This window comes from Furipterus horrens, unplaced genomic scaffold (genome assembly GCF_987537825.1).
Source record: "Furipterus horrens unplaced genomic scaffold, mFurHor1.1.pri manual_scaffold_4, whole genome shotgun sequence".
NCBI lineage: Eukaryota > Metazoa > Chordata > Mammalia > Chiroptera > Furipteridae > Furipterus > Furipterus horrens.
The window spans coordinates 17,920,428-17,939,644 of NW_028327174.1; the positions used below are offsets into that span (position 1 = coordinate 17,920,428).

The 19,217-nt window shown below is 39.5% G+C and overlaps 1 protein-coding gene and 1 non-coding gene across 4 annotated transcripts; both read right to left on the minus strand.

Annotated features, from left to right (window-relative positions):
• Positions 1 to 3,626: 3,626 nt before the first annotated feature.
• On the minus strand, positions 3,627 to 10,996 carry SLC25A3 (solute carrier family 25 member 3). 3 transcript variants are annotated; one of them, XM_090272658.1, is made up of 8 exons: positions 10,911 to 10,996; positions 10,498 to 10,658; positions 8,838 to 8,959; positions 6,713 to 6,892; positions 5,695 to 5,876; positions 4,866 to 5,038; positions 4,053 to 4,163; positions 3,627 to 3,968 (listed from the first exon to the last, which is right to left on the minus strand). In XM_090272658.1, the coding sequence occupies exons 2-8, from the start codon at positions 10,652 to 10,654 to the stop codon at positions 3,808 to 3,810; spliced, it is 1,086 nt and encodes a 361-aa protein (XP_090128784.1). In that variant the 5' UTR covers positions 10,655 to 10,658; positions 10,911 to 10,996; the 3' UTR covers positions 3,627 to 3,807. The 3 variants fall into 3 exon arrangements, with proteins under 3 accessions (XP_090128784.1, XP_090128782.1, XP_090128783.1); XM_090272656.1 differs by lacking the exon at positions 8,838 to 8,959 and adding an exon at positions 9,140 to 9,264; XM_090272657.1 differs by lacking the exon at positions 8,838 to 8,959 and adding an exon at positions 9,140 to 9,264 and having other exon boundaries at positions 10,932 to 10,990.
• LOC150011200 (small nucleolar RNA SNORA53) lies at positions 5,109 to 5,355 on the minus strand. The gene has a single exon (XR_016511054.1). It is a non-coding gene; the product is annotated as a small nucleolar RNA SNORA53 (small nucleolar RNA).
• Positions 10,997 to 19,217: the final 8,221 nt, after the last annotated feature.

Consider the following 19,217-nt stretch of genomic DNA (forward strand, 5'->3'; position numbering starts at 1 on the left):
ATACACCACATTCCACAAAGCCAGCTGACTTGTACATCAAATCAGTATTAGACAGGAATTACAGTATGTCTTGTATAAGCGACACATTCACTAGGTTTTCATTCAGTATAGCCAGCGTTTATCAAGTGACTGTTGCATGCATGGTACTTCCGAGTCTATAAAAACATGAAATCTTCTGAATTGTTGCTTTCTAGGAAACAAGTCTCAGTGTAATAACCAAGATTCATAAACTATATTCATGAAGTTGACATTTCATGTACTCCTATGAACATTACTAAGAATGTGAAGTCAGGGCTGCCATTTAAAAGAGAAATGATTTGCCCTGGCCAGTTGGCTCTGTTGGTTGGAGTGCTATCCTGTGCACCAAAAGGCTGCAGATTCAATTCCCCATCACGGCACATACCTAGGTTGTGGGTTCAATCTCCAGTTGGGGTGCGAACAGGAAGCAATCAGATCAGCCTCCCCTCTCCCCTTTCTAATAGCAGTAATTTTTTTTTTTTAATGCAACTCAATTTTCATAAAACAAAGAAATCCAAAAAGCTGATACTACTTAGGTAAGACCTGCTAGTAGATGACTTATTAAGCCACCACATTATCTGATACTTCAAGAGGCACAGCATTCAACTGAACTACAGATTCCTCCAAGTTTGATATCAGTTTGTTCCTTAACCATATGGTATCTGAAATTTTTAACAATTATTTTGTGATATATCTCATGATAAAAATTGTATAAAAATTATATAATCTTATGCTGAAGTGTGTAACTCTAATTTAGCAGGAAGACTGCCATACACCAAGCTTCATGAACATATGGATACTTCACTTCTATCCTGAAAACAGTGTAACAGAAATGTTCAACTCATTTAAAAATATGATCAAAACATTTCATGAAGCTTTCACAAAATGGAGATTTGTTTAAGCTGTTACTTCTTTTTCTGTTCAAGTTTTACATGTCACTAGGTATGCATAATTTAGCAAAACTCAGGCAGTTTTTAAAAATTTTTTATTTGCTTTTGCTGCCCCGGCCAGGTGGCTCTGTTGGAGTGTCACCCATACTCCAAGAGGTAGGTTATGGCTTTGATTTTTGGTCACAGCACACACCTAGGTTGCGGGTTCAGGAGGCAAGCAATCATTTCTTTCTTACATCAATGTTTCTTTCTCTCTCTCTTCCCAAGAATCAATAAAACATACCCTCAGGTGAGAACTTAAAAACCATTTTTTTGATTTTGAGAGAAAGACATCAATTTGTTGTTCCACTTATATATGTATCTATTAGTTGCTTATTGTATGTGCCCTGACTGGAGACCGAACCTTGGTGTATTGGGCTGACTCCAACCAACTTAGCTATCCATCCAGGGCCAGGCTCCTCAAAACTATCTGAACCACATGTGAGCCCTCTGAAACCTTCTTTGCAGCAATGCTATCTTGTCCTAGAATTATGACAAAATGTAGTTAAAGAACTAATGACATACATATATTCATTCCACTGGGCTCTGATTTATGCAAGTTATAATTTATTATACCACGTGAAAAACCAGTTATGAAAATTTCCTTATTAGATCTTTTCAGTATAAATTTTAAAATGTGAAATGGGAATTCACAGAATTTTTAGTGGATATTTTACTTAAATTTCGAGGATGAAATGGTTTTCTCTTTTAAGCTTTGAAATACCTAACTACAGATATTACAAATATAGACAGCATATTATACCAATACCCACAAATAAAACCAAGTCTCTCTTTAAACTAAAACTCAAATTCTATGAGGTTGGTAGAAGTGCCACATAATGAAGGCTGGCTGAAGTGCACTTCCTGGTTTTCAAATGCAGTCCAGCTTTGGATTAGTTCAATGTACATATACCTCCAATCCCAGTCTCTTCTCCTCCCAGCAAGAGATGGTGTCTGCATTCCTTTCCCCTGAAGCTGGGATTTGGTCTTTGGGACTTCCAATGTTGTGACCAAAACTAGTTTGTCTAGCACCACTTGGACCCCTGAAAGAAGTCCTGCAGCCGTGCGCCACCATGCGGTAGATATTGAAAAGTCTAAGCCGCTAACAAGAGAGCTGGCTCAAAATTCTTTCCAGCCTGGAAAAGTGAAAAGCCTTGAGAGAGGACCCCGTGGCTACCATCTGATTGTAACTTCAGAAAACCCAGAGCCAAGAGGATCCAACAGAGATGCTCTGAATTCCTGACCCACAGAAAGCTTGAGATTATACTGTCTCAAGCCATTTCAGAGATGTTGCACAGCAGTAACTAACCCATCGCTTGCTTGCTCAGACTGCTCTTACCTTTCTAACAGTGGCTCAAATTTACACCTATAACCCTTCCTTTCTCTCTGCAACACAGGTAAAATAAGACTGGCACCTTAAGCAAGACCAAACAATAGAAAGTTAACATGCAACTAGATGCATCTGGTTTCTAATTTTACAATATGGATTTATAATGAAATCACCTTTTCCTGGTAAGACTCCTCGAAAGTTCTTTTCCTGGCACCCCATCTGTTTAGTCCACAGTGATTGTCAACCCAACCCAGATATTTATAACCAAAGGCCTCAATGTAAAATGTCATCGGATTCGAAAAACACTATATTACAGATTGGACTTTCCTTTCTAAGCAAACATGAGGGAAAACTAGAGTGGCTTACTTCCTGAAGCTTTTAAAATATCAGTTTGGGCTTCAACCTACCACCAAATTTCAGATGCCCCAGTCCACCCAAGTGCCTTCCCAAGGCATTCACTTACTTCAGTTGTCAAGCAAGTATCTTTCTTAAAAGCAAAACGGACAACAGCTTATGGAAACTTTTGTAAATGTAGAACTCAGATCTGTGTGGAAGAGAACCGTTACTTGAAATGTTTAGCTATCAACTGCTTTGTTCCTTTTAACAGCTGTCATTCTAGCCCTGACCAGTGTGGCTCAGTGAGTTTGGCATAATCCTGCAAATGGAGGGGTAGCAGGTTCTCAGAGCCCATGCCTGCCTGCGGGCCAGATCCACAGTTGGGGGTATGCGGGAGGCAATGGAACGTCTTTCCCTTTCTTTCTCCCTCCTTTCTGCTTTCTAAAAATAAAAACTATCATTTTAAAAATCAGCCTAATTTAGATTACCTTCTTTTACAATTAAGGATTACCAAACTCACAGGGATTTTAAAAAGTATAGTCACAATGCAAAAACTCGATTATATGCCAAAATCAACTTGTCAAAATATAATCACAAATATTTATCCATATTTCAATAATTAAACTTTTGAAATTTTAGGGTATGCTTTCTAAAAATATAGGAACTCTCTTGAATGACAAAACTTGAGCCATCTGACAATTTATGAGTAGGAATCAAGAGTATTAAATCAACTGGTTAATACGCATTTTTTTTTTAGAGGTCTTATACAGTACTGATTCTTTCCATTTTACGTAAAATCTCCCCCCCAAGATTTTATTTTTTAGAGAGGTTAAGGGGGAAAGAAAAAGAGAGAAACATCAATGAGAGAGAGAAACATTAACTGATTGCCTCTCGCGTCCTCACTGAGAATCAAACTTTGCAGGATCATGCTCAACCAACTGGGCCACAATGGTCAGGGCATGGCGAAATCTTTAAAAACTAGTTTTAAAAATAATTATCAAGTCACAGACAAATCGTGAACAGTTGGGTTTATTTCAACAGCAAATTTGAAACTCATGCCTTAGGCAAGAGTACTACAGTAATTATATCAGGAATAGACAATTTCCTACACTGTCAAATATATAAAAGTTCCTTTAGCATTTTTCGTCAACACTGATCAACAAGCAGATTCAGTCCATATTTTCTTTGATCTATCTACTGAGTTAACCCAAGCTTCTTCTTCAGAGACTCTGGCATCTCGGGTGGAGGAGGGCGAGGGAGCCTGAAGTAGACCTTCACGGAGTCATAGATGAACCACTGTAGCGCAGTCAGAGTGCCGATCATGATGATACGAGCAAAGAGTCCCTTCCATACACCTGGTTGAAATATGAAACATGAATGGAAACAGGAATATACCCAGAAGTGTTGGTTTTTTTTCTTTAGCGGAAAAACAGTCCTACCTTTAAATCCAAGTCTCTTCAGGACCTGGGAAGCGGTGCTACCTTTCTCTTTATTCAACACAGACACCACAGAATCAGCAGGGTGAGAAACAATCGCACAGAAGACTCCAGCTAAAAAAGGTCAAGAAATGAGGTCAATTAAAAAAAAAAATCACATCACACTCAACCTTTTCATGACTAGGTAATAAAACTTCAGTACTTAGGGGGAAAAAAATCACTATTTAGGGTTAAGACTGACAAAGATTATAAAGCAATCTACCTAATCACTTAAAAATTTTCATGTTCAGATTTTAATCAACACTTTCTCCTGTATTAAAAATTCTGTTCTTGCCCTGGCTGAATTAGTGGATTGAGCCCCAGCCTGAGAACTGAAAGGTCACTGGTTTAATTCCCAGTCAGGGCACATGACTGGGTTGCAGGCCAGGTTCCTGGTTGCGGGGTGCATGAGGCAAACAATCAATGTATTGTATCTCTCGCAAATTGATGTTTCTCTCCTTTTCTCCCTCCCTTTCCCTCTTTCTTAAATGATAATTTTTTTTATCTGTTCTTGAAAAACTAAACAAAACCAACCAACCAGAAAAACCACAAATAGTACAGCAGTCAAATCAATACACTCCCAAACTTAATCATGCAAACCATGAACCAATTCTATCAAGAACTAATTGGTAAGTATTTATGAATCCTGAAGGGGATATGAAATGCTATAGAAAGATAGAACTTCTTTGGAATATTTTTTTCTTCATAAGAGATCAGACAGTAATGGAAGTATTTGTCCTTAATTTCACAGACAAACATGTCCTAAATAATTCATACCTATGTAACCTGCCACAAATGTTACAACCAGCTGCTCTGCCTTTGTACATTCACTTCGGGGCTTAGGAACCACAAACTTGTACAATACTTCAACGGTACGTTCAAAGCAAGCGAACTTCATCATGGTGTACGGTATCTGTCTCATCCAGAGAGGAGCAACCCCCTTGTAGAATCTAGGAAATCAGAAGAACTATTTTACTCAGTTGCATAGATTCATCTAGCAGAATTCCCATCATTAACACAAGTGTCCGCATACCAGTCAAGTCCTGATAATAAAAAAATGGCAGCACAATTGCATGTCATTTTATCAGAACCGAAGACTAACATGCAGGTATATTTATCTCACATGCCAATGACTCAAGCACCTTTGACTGTACAACCAGAAAAGTTGCTGGATGTTTCTCGACTGGAACTACAAGAAATAGTATGTTTTCAAGTAGAACTCAGTTCAAGATAGGCATCCACAAAGGTGGATCTAAGGAAGCATGTTATGGCCAGACTATATGCAAATTCTTAAATGTGAACACAGATGACAAGAATCCTAGGAAGCCCACCCAAAAGTTAACAGTTACTGTTTAGTCAAATATCAAGTCATTTTTAGACTGAAAAAATGGCTCCTACTTTAGAAAAAATATTCTTAATTCAGGGCTCAAAACATGTTATCAACTTATCCTTCCCCTGGAATTCATGTTCTATGTAAAAAGGCAAGGGGAGGGAGAGATGGATAGTAAACAAGAAATTTTCTAAAGTCTGATAGGATTAACGCTAACAAATGCAGCTTCCTCAAGTGAGCCGTTTTATATATAAATTTAGGCAAATGTTTACTTACGCGTTTAAGCCTTCTTCCTTATACATTTTGGGAGCTGCTTCCCTCAGAGTGTTGGCATAACCTGGTTGGGTTTGAATGCGAACCTTAGCAGCTTCCATAGGAGCCAGGGCAATGTCAGCAAAGAATTCAGCACTGGCAGAGGCAGCCAAATATAGTGATGTGCGCCAGAGGTAAGTGTTCTCCTAATTGAAGAACATGAGGAAGGACGTGAATTGGCTGTTTTCAACTTTACTTTAAGGAACAGTTCTAGGAAACAGTAAAATCTCAGACATTTTAAAAGTATTTCTCCTATCATACAGTCCCATGGATAACATACAAGACTGAATATATGTTTATTTCTTATAACTTCATCAACCACACATTTGCAATATGAATTTTATTTTAATATCTAGGTACCAAGGAACTGTACAGAGAAATCTGTGAATGAGAGACTATTCCATGAGTGATCACTGCCAGACCCTTGCGCTAGATCCAGTCAGATCCTGGCGGGAACAGAGATTGCTTCCTGAAAATCCCCTCAGAGACTGCCTGATCGACCCACCCCCTGTCCCCCCAGTGTACTGGTTCTACTGCCCCGCCACAGGCAAGCAAACAGGGTGTTCTCCCCTTATCTGGGGTGGGTCACATGCAAGTGCCCCCCATCCATCTTTCCCTGTCCTATCTATCACCTCAGTGCCTGCCACGTGGTGTGGAGGACATGTCTGTCTGTCTTGCTGCCACCCAAGACATGCCTCATATGTAACTTCCCTCAATAAACTCTTGATATAAACTCAAAATCCAACTTACTTGGAAAGCCTCAGTCTAATAAAATGAGCACTAAAATCTAATGATATACATTTTCATTTTTTATCCTGTGGTTGCTAAAACAGTTACGATTTGAAACAGGTTGCTCATCCTTTCTGAGACCATTTCCTCAGTTCAAAAATGAGGTGGGTCAGACAAAAATCTAAGAGCCTTTCTGGTTTTAAACTTTAAGGTAAAAGCTCAGGACTTTCGATTTCAAAGTTAACTTACATACCTCTCCAAGTATGTTGCTATAGAAGATTTTGAAGACTTCATAAAAGCCAAACTTGCAGAGCCCCTGCATAGAGTAGCCAATGAAAGTTGGAGCCCATCCTTTGGCCAAACCACGAACACCGTCCTCTTTAAGTGTCACGGAGAATCCATTAAATATGCCCTTGTACTTCTCGGGGTCCACCTATATTTAAGAGAAAAAGAAAAGTAATGAAATGTACCAAAGGGCTAACACTTCTCATAAATATTTGTAATTAGTCTTTCCTTTTGATTCTAAAATAAACTTCAGTAACTACACAGAAGGGGGGCAAATATAAGCTCACTGCGTATCAGCTTAGTATCTATAATCATCTTTGTAAACGTGTACATTGAGGCTTGGCTTTCTTTTAGTTAAGACTTAAATCTTGGAAGGTTAGTTCAGAGGGTAAAATTCCTACAAAAATATATAATAAAACTAACTCTAGAAGATTTTTCACCACCGAACTCTACCACTTTTAAAGAATTAGTTTCAAAGCCTTTTGCCGAAATAATAGATAACTCTACAGGCATGCTTTGGAGATATTGCAGGTTCAGTTCCAGACCACTAAAATAAAGATAACATTGCAAGAAAGCAAGTCACACAAATTTTTTGGTTTCCCAGATCATATAAAAGTCATGAGTACACTATATACCAGTCTGTGAAGTATACAACAGCATTATGTCTAAAAAGCAATGTATATATCTTAAATAAAAAACACTTTACTGCTAAAAAATGCTAACAATCACCTGAGCTTTTCAGCAAGTCAAAATATTTTTTGATAGAGAAGGGTCTTGCCTTCAATTTTTAAAAACACAGTATCTCTGAAGTGCTATAAATGCTACAAAGCGAAGCACAGTGAAGCAAGGTATGCCTGCACATCTCACCTCTGATAAGGCTAGTCCACCAAGGAGATTATACTATGAAGTTCTGTGAACTTATGACAAACTAAAGTTAAAAAGGTACATCAACATAATGAGAATGTCTTTCGACTTAAAATCACTTCAAGAGACATGCATAGTTTTAGAGAAAGTATATTTCATATTCATTCCATTAACTAAATGGGAAAAAAAAATCTTCTCTCACTATTTCTGCCAGTACTAGAAGGGCTGGTATATGTCACCTTCCTCTCCCTGCTAATTATTTCACCTTCCTTTCTCTTTTAGGTAAGTAGACTTCTAATCCTGTTTGGAACAAATAAATTTTTGTGGTTTGATTATTTTTGTTTGAACAATCCTAATTAAGATATTCTAATTGTTAAAAAGAAAATAAAACCGTACCCTTTTATGTAAGTGAATACACAAGAAGCTATACCCACAAAATCTTAATACTAAGATTCCAGAAGTACATATTTTGATCTATTTGGTTGGCTAAAAAGTTCATTTGGTTTTTCCCATAAGATGATTTAGTTGTCTTTAACTTCACTGAAATAATTTTGTTGTACTGTATTGTGACAGCTGTCATAGCAACAGACAGTTAAAAAAAGAAAACTTACCAAATTGGTTAATTTTTGTGTAACCCTTTTAATATTTAAAGACAGGAAAAAAATAACATTTTCAGCATATTATACTTTATCATTTAAAAAAAGGTAAAAATGCAACTGAAATACAAGATTTGTGCAATGTATGGAGAAAGTGCTGTGTCTAAAGTGGTTTGTGAAATTTCATGGAGATTTCTCCCTGGAGAAGAAAGCAGACCAGTGGAAGTTGATAGTGATCAAACAGACAATGAGAACAATCAACATTACACCATGCAAGGGATAGCCAACATACCCACAATATCCAAATCAATAGTTACTGGTGAAAATGAAAAATGTGCCTTTCATTTTTCAGAAAAAACTAAACGGACTTTTTGGCCAACGCAATACATAGCACTCTCTGCCTTAATCTTATCCATTAAGAGATGTGAAGTTACTTCACATAATACACAAAGAATGATTACCCACTCTTGACATGTAACTGCTTATAAAATGACTAAAGAAACTGAGGTTTGCTTTCCCACTAAACTTTCTAGCAGTTCTTATATCTTCAAATTCTTGTTTGTGAAGTCCTTTAAGATTATTTGTAATTAAGTCCCACACAAATACATTCAACACCGTCATCTCAATACAAACCTGCATTCGGCATTTCACTAAATCCAGAGGAACGACAGCAGTGTGTGTCAGACCACAACTTAAGACTCCACCAAAGCCACACAGTGCATAAAACTTCATGGAGCCATATTCACAACTGTACTCTGTAATAAGACAAGACACACCATGCATTTTAGTATAAAACTCACGTTATTACTGGTTATCAACTTACCTCCTGGATAGTTAGGTTTCCACACAGCTTGTTAGTAGATGACTACATCTCACACTATGTAACAGCCATGCTTCAACAATATGCTTTATTCAGTCCGACATGCAAAACAAACCTGCATTCTGCATTTAACCAGATCTAGAGGAACCAATGCTGTATGCGTTGTGCCACAGCTAATAATTCCTCCAAATCCACACAGGAGAAAGAATCTGCCAGATCCATATTCACAGCTATACTGCTCTGTTTGATTGGGGGAGAAAAAAAAAAAGTCAAGTAAGTGTTTCTTCTGACGATGAAGGCCACAAGAATGAAAGAGAATGGTATCCCTGTGTAACAGTACTATCACGACTGAACAGCTCTGGCCACCTGTTTACAATTTAGTTGAAAAAGGAGTTTCCACCTAGCATGAGTAACAGAAAATTCACTGCCAAAATCAAAACAATCACTAAATGATTATGAAGGTTCTATCTGTGAGACACTAGCTCTCTTATTTTGCCATATTAATAAGAAAATTATTCGACATTAATGATTAAAATCAACCTTCAAATTATTAATCAATGATAAGAACACGCTTCAGAGCACAAATCAAATTCAGGAGCACTCAGCTTGCCAACTTCTGGGTTCACCCGAGCCACTAACCAATACTCTCTCCGCTTATGGATTCCTACAGCATAAAACCAGAAACATAAACGTCTGCAGTCAAACACTACACAAACGACGTTAGCTTTAACTTTCTAAACTGAAGTACAGAATGCTAATGTAAAAATTTTTTTCTTTGCATCCACATTAAGGCATAACAGAAACACATACATGACTCAAGGAAAAAAATCATGAGACTTGACATACAATGTAGGTAACATTTCCAGGACCACAATTCGGTTTTCAGGTTTCTCTGTACATCCGCTCCAGGGGGCTTTGCTTTCAGGTACTGTAAACCGAATCTAACCAAGAAATAAGACCAAAGGCATCCCTATGAACTTCTGTGTCCTTTCTATGGCCTGAGGCTGCAAATCGCCTTCTCCCCGCAACTCGTATTAACAGACACCTAGCTATCTTATACACCCTCGGTCAACTAGTATTAGACTTCGGAAATACCTAAGGGAGGAGGGAGTATTTTTAAGAAGAAAATTAAAACCTAACCAAAGAACAGATAATACAGTTAGAACCGCAGGTGGCCACCGGTTTCGGAAGGACTTTACCCAATGCTTAAGTCTGCTGACCAAGCGGACTCACGGAGAAGATAAGGAGCTAGGCAAGGCCTCTATGCCTCCACTCCCTGGAGGACGTGGAGGTCACGGCGGGACCGTGCCTAGGCCTCCCACGCCCTTGAGGGAGGGCTAAGGATCCGACACCCGGCCTGGGCAGAGTGGGCCGACGTTCTCCGGGACGCAACTGGGCGCCGTCCTGCGGCGCGGCGGCTGGGCGCGTCCTTCCCTGCCCTCCAGGCCCGGCGCAGGCAGGGTCTGACCTCACCTTCCACAGCGGCGGCTGCCAGGTTGCGGGAGCGGCGGGGCGGGCCCGGCGGCGCGGCGGGGCTGCTGCTGGGGCCCGAAAGGCCATCGTACACCAGCTGCAGGTGGGGCGCATTGAAGGGGTTCGCCCGCGCCAGGTGCGCCACGGACGAGAACATATTCCTAGGGGAACAGAGGCCGGCGGTCACAGGAAAAGCAAAGGGGCTCCGTCAGGCCGGCCAAAGTCACCGTCACCATGGGACCCCGACCCGGCCTTCCTTTTCTCGCCTCCGCGCCCTTGAGGTCCCCGCGGCCTCCCCGAAGGAGGAGGCCGACAGGACCTACAGCCAATGCATCGTCCCACAGACGCTCCGGTCCCCGCCCCCCGCTCCCCACTCCCCGCACCTGCCCCGGGAAAGGCCCGACCACACTCACTCCCTAAGATGGCGAACACACCAACGCTCCTGGGGAACGCTGCGGCTCACAGAGGCCGAACGTCCTCCGAGCCCTTAGATGTGTGCCCTTCGCGCGTCGTCAGCGTGACGTACCCGGCCAGTCGCTACAGGCCGACGGCACCCATTGGTAGAGAACAGCGCCTCGGCCGTGGCGTCATTGCGCTCTCCTAGCAACCCTATCCCCGCCCCGGTCGCCCCAGCCCTTCCGGTCCAACTTCTGCGCAGGAGGATTCGCTCTGCGCAGGCGCGCATACTGGGCTTTTTGAGTACTGTGGGTGTTGCGGTCGTGACCTCCTCTTTTTTTCCCTTCACCTTGAAGAGTCAGTCTCTCCTTGACGCCGGGCATTCAGTTATTTACATTTAAGTGAGTCCCAGTATAATAGTCGCTTAAAAAAACGAAACAAAATGAGTGCTTGATGTTAATCTGGGTGTTTTGGTTGGAATGTCACTGCCGTATCCTGTGTCGCAACTTATGCCGTTATGGCCCCCTTTTTTTTGTTGAGTTCCATCCATTGACATGACATATAGACATGTCTGCATTTTTCATCAGACTTTACGAGAGGATTTTAAAAGGAAATATGCAGCAAAAATTCTAAAGATAGACAAAATATCTTGCTGTTTCAAAATATTTTATATGTCATATTTAAAACATTAAATAAATGCTTTGTAAGCCCTGTCGGTCCAGAGATGAACCGGAGTGGAAGTGACTGGCAGCAGATTTTGTGTGTCTAATAAATTTAGGAAATCTTCATTAGATTCAGTTCAACAGAGAAGGGCCTACTTTAATTACGGAGAGTTTAGTAGAGGTCAAACCTCTGAGGAAAGAGTTAAGATAAGCAATATATAAAATGGAGTCTCTTTAACCAAGCTGCTAAAATTAACATTGTGAAGGCTGCAGCATGAGGAACCGATTCAATTCTTGCTCTAGGTACCCTGAGAACTTAAACTTTTGAACACTTCAGTCTTATGTCCAGGTATGTATCTGGACATGAACCAGACCTCTGATTACCCTCTGAAGGACCTGACATCCATCATTCAGACTGCTAGACATGTGACTGGTAATCATCCTGGACCAATCCTAGAGCTAAGAATGCAGAACAGATCGGTGTCAAGAATGCACATTGTACTACAAGAACTCTCTAACTTTCCCCAAGGTTACTTTATCAGGAGCTGGGAAAATGTCAGAGCCAGAATGCTAACAGGTGTGGAAAAACTCCAAAAAGAGTCTGGAGACTTTTGACTAGAAATAAATTATAACGATTTATTCAAAGGCCTTGGAAAAGGCAAACTTTAAATAGAGCTAGGCAGAAGCCCTTAAGTGTTCCAGTATCATCTGAGTCTGCCCATATGTCCCCATTCTGATGTTCAGAGGCTCACTGCTGCTCAAATAAAATAAATTCCCTAACTTTAACACAAGACCTGTAAGACTGGGGATTCAATTGCATTGTAATTCAGGGTTAAATTTTGGATTTGGTTTTTGAAAATTACAGACTTGCTGATACATGAAGGCAGTCATATAAACTTTCTGGTCCTTTATCTCATCTTGAATTGAGACTTTAAAGTCCTAAGCTCATCATCTCCTTTAGTAAACATAATTGGGAGAACACAACCAACTTCATTGTAGTTCTTATTTTCACTTAAATATACTATGGAATCATCTACTCGGTCACCTGAAACCTTGAGTTCTTTAGCGATTTGATTACAGGTGTCCATGGGCGATATATTAAGAAACTTTTTGCTAATGCGTGCCATGGACAACCAGTGTCACACTGACAACTGGTCACCAGTGCCTTTCAATTCCGATCAGATCAGTTAACCCAAAATTCAGAGAACCCATTATTAACATTTGGTTTTCCTGGAATTACTATTTCCATACCATTGTCTATATTAGATTTTGACCAGAGAAGCAAAACTGCTATGTCATATGCAATATCAGATTTATTTTAGGGATTAGGCCTTATGAAATCGGGGGAGCTAGAGAAGTTGCTTCTGGAATTGGACCTAAAATTGCTATAAATTGATAGGGCAAACGGTCAGGCAGGAAAGCCGGACATGAAGTGGGGGCGAGGAGGGACAAAGTGGAACCCTCAAAGACCAGTGGAACCCCCTGAACAAAAACTAGATTGTACATCTCTCTCTTACTCGCTACAACATTGATGATGCAGGTATCTACAGGAGCCATGGTGCCGCACAGGCATCTGGCCCAGGACTCAGAGAGATGGAAGAAGGTCTAGCAGTTGCTGAAGGAGCCCCACACACCTGGCCACTGCCCCACTCCAAGGTGAGCCAGCAGATTAACAACAATGTGTATGAGCCGCCATAGCCCCTCATGTCATATACTAACCGTTAAAGTATAATGACTGCTGCTTCACTTTTGCCTTTGAAATCGTACACAAATTTTCCTTGTGGCCAGTCCTAACCCAGGACCATATTTGGGAGATAAACAGAATTTGAGATGTTAGAAAGATAGAACATTCAAGTGGAACTTTCTAACAGGTATTTGTAAAGCTAGAGGCCAATTTGCATTTAGGATTATCCCTTTCATGGGGAATCACAAGAAAATCCTTAAATAATTCCTAGCACTGTCATGTAATAGAGGGTTATAATAAATTATGCATATGGGAGAAGGGGTGCGCTGAGTGGCAGGGAGAAAGGAGGGAAAAAGGGGGACAACTGTAATAGAAAAATAATAAATCAACAATTTTAAAAAAAGAACATAAAATAAATTATGCCAAGGACACTAAATCCCTTTTCATATCTGCCCTGAGGAGAAAATAATGTCCACTTAATTGTTGTCTCTTTTTATTAGAAATCTTGTTGACATTTTTTTTTTTTTGCATGTCTTTGTAAATAGAGTAGGGAGAAATTTGTCTTTTTGTAACTATAATAAGATAAAATGGACTTCAACATAGGGACATAATTTTCATTCTGGAAAGTTTTAAAAGGTCAAACCATCCCCATTTTCTTTGTAAGGTTATTCTAGGTTGAGCCTAGAGTACCTTGAATGGATGAAGCTTAGAAACCAATTTTCTATTTTTTTAAAAGTAAAATTTAACACCCGAAGTTTGTGTAAGTGGAAATGTAATTACTCTTAGAACTAAGTTTCTATACATTCTTTGTATTTGTGGAGTTTGGGATTCTTTATACTGTGTTCTTGCACATGAACAATATAATTCGCTCCAATATTGCTACTGTCTTTCAAACAAATTACACCCAAGTTAAATTGTCTTTATGTATTACTATTTTCATAATTTTCTTTACGTAAATGGATCTCCATCTCAGTTATATGGAAAAGCTTCAATCTTGAATATTAAGAACTTCTTATACCTCATTCTGCTATGTCCTAGGCCTTGGATACTTGTAGACACTGTTTTTCTAAGACAGTCTCCCAGTTAGGTGCAATCATTCAGAAAGTATCTAAGCATCCTTCCTTCTTGTCCATTGCCAACATATGTATATTGAAACTGCTATATGTAATAGTAAACTAGACCAGCTATTTCAACCTTTTTCATCTCATAGCATACATAAACTAATTACTAAAATTCTATGGCACACCAAAATATACCTTATATTTTTTTGCCAATATGACAAAAAAAGGTATAATTTTGACTCATTTATTTTTTTTATTTTTTAAATTATATTTTATTGATTATGTTGTTACAGTAGTTCCAATATTTTTCCCCTTTGCTCCCCTCTGCCCAGTACCGCCCTTCCCTCCAGCAATACCACCCCCCTTAGTTCATGTCCATAGGTCGTGCATATAAGATCTTTGGCTTCATCCTTTTTTATATTACTCTTAACTTCCCCCTGTCTATTTTGTACCAACCGATTATGCTTCTTAGTCCCTGAACTATTTCTCCATTTCTCCCCCTCCCCACTCCCAGCTGACAACTCTCCAAATGATCCCCATACCTGTGATTCTGTTCCTATTTTGGTTTGCTTTGTTGGATTTTGTTTTTCTTTTTTAGATTCAGTTGTTGATAGTTGTTTGTTGTCATTTTAGTGTTCATAGTTTTGACCTTCTTTTTCTCAAGTAAGTCCCTTTGACATTTCATATAATAATGGCTTGGTGATGATAAACTCCTTTAACTTTACCTTGTCTGGGAAGCACTTGATCTGCCCTTCCATTCCAAATGATAGCCTTGCTGGATAGAATAATCTTCATTGTAGGTTGCTTTTCATCATATTGAATACTGCTTGCCAGTCCCTTCCTGCCTGCAAAGTGTCCTCTGAGAAATCAGCTGATATTCCTATAGGCAGCCCCCTGTAGGCAACTCTCCGCCTCTCTCTTGCTGCCGCCAGGACTTTCTCTTTATCTTTCACCTTTGCCATCTCAATCATGATGCATTCTGGTGTGGTCCTTTCTGGGTCCAGCTCACCTGGGACCCTCCGTGCTTCCCGGACCTGTATGTCCATCTCCTTCGCAAAATTTGGGAAGTTTTCCTCATTTTTTTCAGTTTTTGCTTCCTCATTCTGCACTGGTTGACTGTTTTTTCCTTCCTTATGTTCCAAATCATTGACTTGAACCCAGGTTTTCTTCCCTTCACCATTGGTTTTGTGTGGATTTTCCTTCGTTTCACTTAGCATATCCTTCACTTCTTCTCTTATGCGTTTGCCATACTCAAGCATATCTGTCAAGCCTGCGAGCATCTTTATCACCAGTGTTTTGAATTCTGCATCTGTTAGGTTGGCTATCTCCTCATTGCTTAGTTCTCCCACTAGAACCTTGGTCTGTTTCCCCTCTTGGGCCATACTTCTCTGTCTCCTGATTCTGACAGGCTCCTGTGTCTGTTTGCCTCTGTGTCTTAGGTAGAGCCGTTGCACCTGTTACACTGTTGGGGGCGGAGCCATAGGTATTCATCAGTACAGGGTGACCTGTTTCACCACATTGTGGCTATGTATGTGGGGGAGGGGTCCGAGAGGGAACAATGTCGCCTGCCCAGTATTCGCCTCTTTTCCAGGCACCTCTCCCACTTCCACACTGGACTGGCACCCCTCTAGCTGCTGCCCTGGCTGTCATTCCCAGAGTGGGTGGGTCTGCGGACATTCTAGGACCGTGGGGGCCCTTTAAACAAGCAGACTCTGCTGAGAGACGGGGTTTCTGCCTCCACCCCAACTCCCACTGGTCTGTACAACCAGAAGCAGTGAGGCTTGATTTTCTCTGGTGCTGGGACCGTGAGCTACTAGGTTTGGTGAGGAGCTGGGAATGCTCCCCAGGTGTCCCTCCTGACTTTAAAATGTGTGACTGTGCTTTCCACCAGCCTGCCACTGCCACCACTGCTGCTGCCACCACCACATCGCGTCCTCTCCGCCCCAGCTCCACCTCTCCTAACTGTCTGGATGAGTATTTCTTATTTATATCTTTGTTTGATGGACTTCTATGCAGTTTGATTTTCTGGAACTTCTGGTTGTTTCTAGTTTTGAGGTACTTGTATTCCTTCTTAATTGTGAAGGGATACTCAGCATGTCTGTCTACACCTCCATCTTGCCTGGAAGTCAGTCTAATTTTGACACATTTAAACTGGAAGGCTATTGTTGTGTTGGCTGTTGTCATTTTTTAATTTGACAATCTAAGGGAAAGGAGGTAAGTGACCTTGACGAAATAATCAGGTATTGTATATTTTAAAAATTCTTGTGACACACCAGTGTGCCTGCCACAGCACACCAGTTGGGAATTGCTGATCTAGACAACTTAAAAGTTTTTGGAATACCATTCACTCTAAGGTATATATATATATATTTTTTTTAAAGGTTTTTTGAATTTATTTTTAGAGAGAGAGGAAGGGAGGGAGAAAGAGAGTGAGAGAAACATCAATGTGTAGTTGCCTCTCACACACCCCCAACTGGGGACCCAGCCTGCAACCCAAGCATGTGCCCTAGCAGGAATCAAACTGGTGACCCTTTGGTTCACAGGCAAGTGCTCAATCTGCTGAGCCACACCAGCCAGGGCTAGGCTGTTTTTAAATTATTTAATATCTATTGGACACCTAGTTTAGGGTACTGTGAATATTTCTAAAGTTCTGTCTTTGGTCTCTCTTCTTTTACAGTCTTTTCCCAGGAATCTCCTTTACAATCCCATGGAAGTTAGCTTTATTATGAGAAATTTTTCAATATTTTATTTTTTATATTTTCTGATTTTGTTTGTTTATTTTTTTTAATTTGAAGTAATTTTAAATTTACAGAAAAGATGAAAGAATAGTGCAGATAACTTCTATATACCCTTTGCTAAGGTCCCCGGTTGTTAACATTTTGCTGCAAAATTCTCTCTGCCTCTCCCATCAATTCTACATGCTCATATACATAGAAAGGCACACATATATACAATATACTTATATGTATGGATTTATAGGTTACATATACACACACATATTTTAATATGTACATACACATTTTTCCAAATATACAGGATGCCTTGTTACTTCTAAATACTTTAGTGTGTATTTCCTAAAAAATAGAGTACAACCATCAAAATCAGGATATGAACATTGGTACAATACTACCATCCAATTCATAAATCCTATCCAAATTTCCCAATAATGTCATTTATAACAAAACAATTAAAACAAAGCAAAATTACTTTTTCTTCTGGTCCAGTATCCAGTCCAGGAGCACATTGTATTTAATTTTCATGTTTCTTTAAGCTTCCTCAGTCTGGGACAGTTTTATCTTTCTTTGTCATTCATGGCCATGGCATATTTTATGTCGGAAAATGTTACTCAATTTGAATTTGATGTTTTCTCGTGATTAAATTTAGAGTAATCATTTAGGGCAGGAGTATCATATCAGCGATTCTTTGTTCTTTTTGAAGTATCACATCAGAAGGCCTCTGATGTTAATTTGTCCTATTATTGGTGAAGTGAACTTGGATCACTTGATTGAGGTGGGGTTTATAACTTAGTGTTTTTAATCTCTAATTAATAAATAATTTGTGGGGAGATGCTTTGAGACTATATAAGTATGTTTTTCTTTAACAAACTTTCACCCACTAATTTTCATATCTATCAATGATTGTTGCCAGAATCAATTATTATTGTGATAATTGCCAAATGGTGATTTTCTAACTCCACCAGTCCAAATTTATTAGTATTCTACTGTAAGGAAGTGCTTTCCTTTATCCTTATTTATTTATTTGGTGAGTTATAATACTAATATTATTTCTTTTGATGCTTATATTGTCCTAAATTTTTGCCAGTGGAAACTTATTTAAGCTGACCTTGTATTCTTTTGACAAGTCCCTGTTATTTTTGGAGCACTTTATTAGTTTCTGGTACAGGAAGATGTTCTAGGCTCATCTTACACTTCTTCCCCAGCCCTGAGATCGGCCGTTTCTCCAAAGAACTCTGGTACTGTTTAAAAGAGATCTAGGAAAACAAGCATCTGGGAGCAAATAATACATATTGCTCCAGGTTGTTACTGCTTCTAGGTTTTCTCAGTAAATATAATACACTCATACATGTACATTTCCCTACCTCCCTCCTCCCTCACTTTCTTCCATCCTTCCTTCCATTTCTTTCTTTTCATCCACACATCCATCTATTAATATCTTCTTTTAAAAACCACAAGTTCATACTAATACCTCCAATTCCAAATCAGAATACCACAGAATTCATTCTAGCCTTTCTTTTTCTTTCTACATTTGTAACTCCCTTCTCTGATGGTGATAAAACTGATGTTCATTACCTTCATTATATATTGTCTCTTATTTTCTCATTCCAGAGAGTATAGAGGGGTAGGCTTGGAGCCAGTAGACAATCTCATAATAATAACCAGCACAGCAATTATAAACGCTGTTGTTCTTTTTTAAATTCTTTCCTGAGAACATATTTATTGATTTTAGAGAGAGAGGAAGGGAGATAGAGAGAAATATCGATGTGAGAGAGAAACACCGATCAGTCACCTCCGTACACCACACTCTGGGGACTGAACCTGCAACCTAGGTATATGCTTTGACTGGGAATTGAACACAAAAACTTTCAGAGCATGGGACGAAACTCCAACCAACAGAACCACACCGACATGGGCTAGAAACTCTCTTTTAAAGTACTTTATTATACTGATACATTCAGCCTCTGAAATACTACACTGTAGATAGAACATTTGAATGCCTACTTGATGGATTTGATGTATATATAAACGCAATTTATAAATTCTACATTGATTTAAAAAATTTTATAGTCAAGTTATATAGGCAATTAAAAGCCAAAATTAAGGCTACTGTTTTCCTGTTTGTTGATTTTTCTATTACTCTACCTTTATACTCATTTTATTTTTATATATATTTTCTCTT

Excerpts from the sequence above, each read along its gene's own strand:
- SLC25A3 (XM_090272656.1), bottom strand. The coding sequence starts at position 10,654 with ATGTTCTCGTCCGTGGCGCACCTGGCGCGGGCGAACCCCTTCAATGCG. Across the intron at positions 4,164-4,865 it reads ATTTGTGGCAGGTTACATAG|CTGGAGTCTTCTGTGCGATT; the intron begins GTATGAATTATT and ends GACCTTTTTTAG. Across the intron at positions 3,969-4,052 it reads GAAGAGACTTGGATTTAAAG|GTGTATGGAAGGGACTCTTT; the intron begins GTAGGACTGTTT and ends TATTTCAACCAG.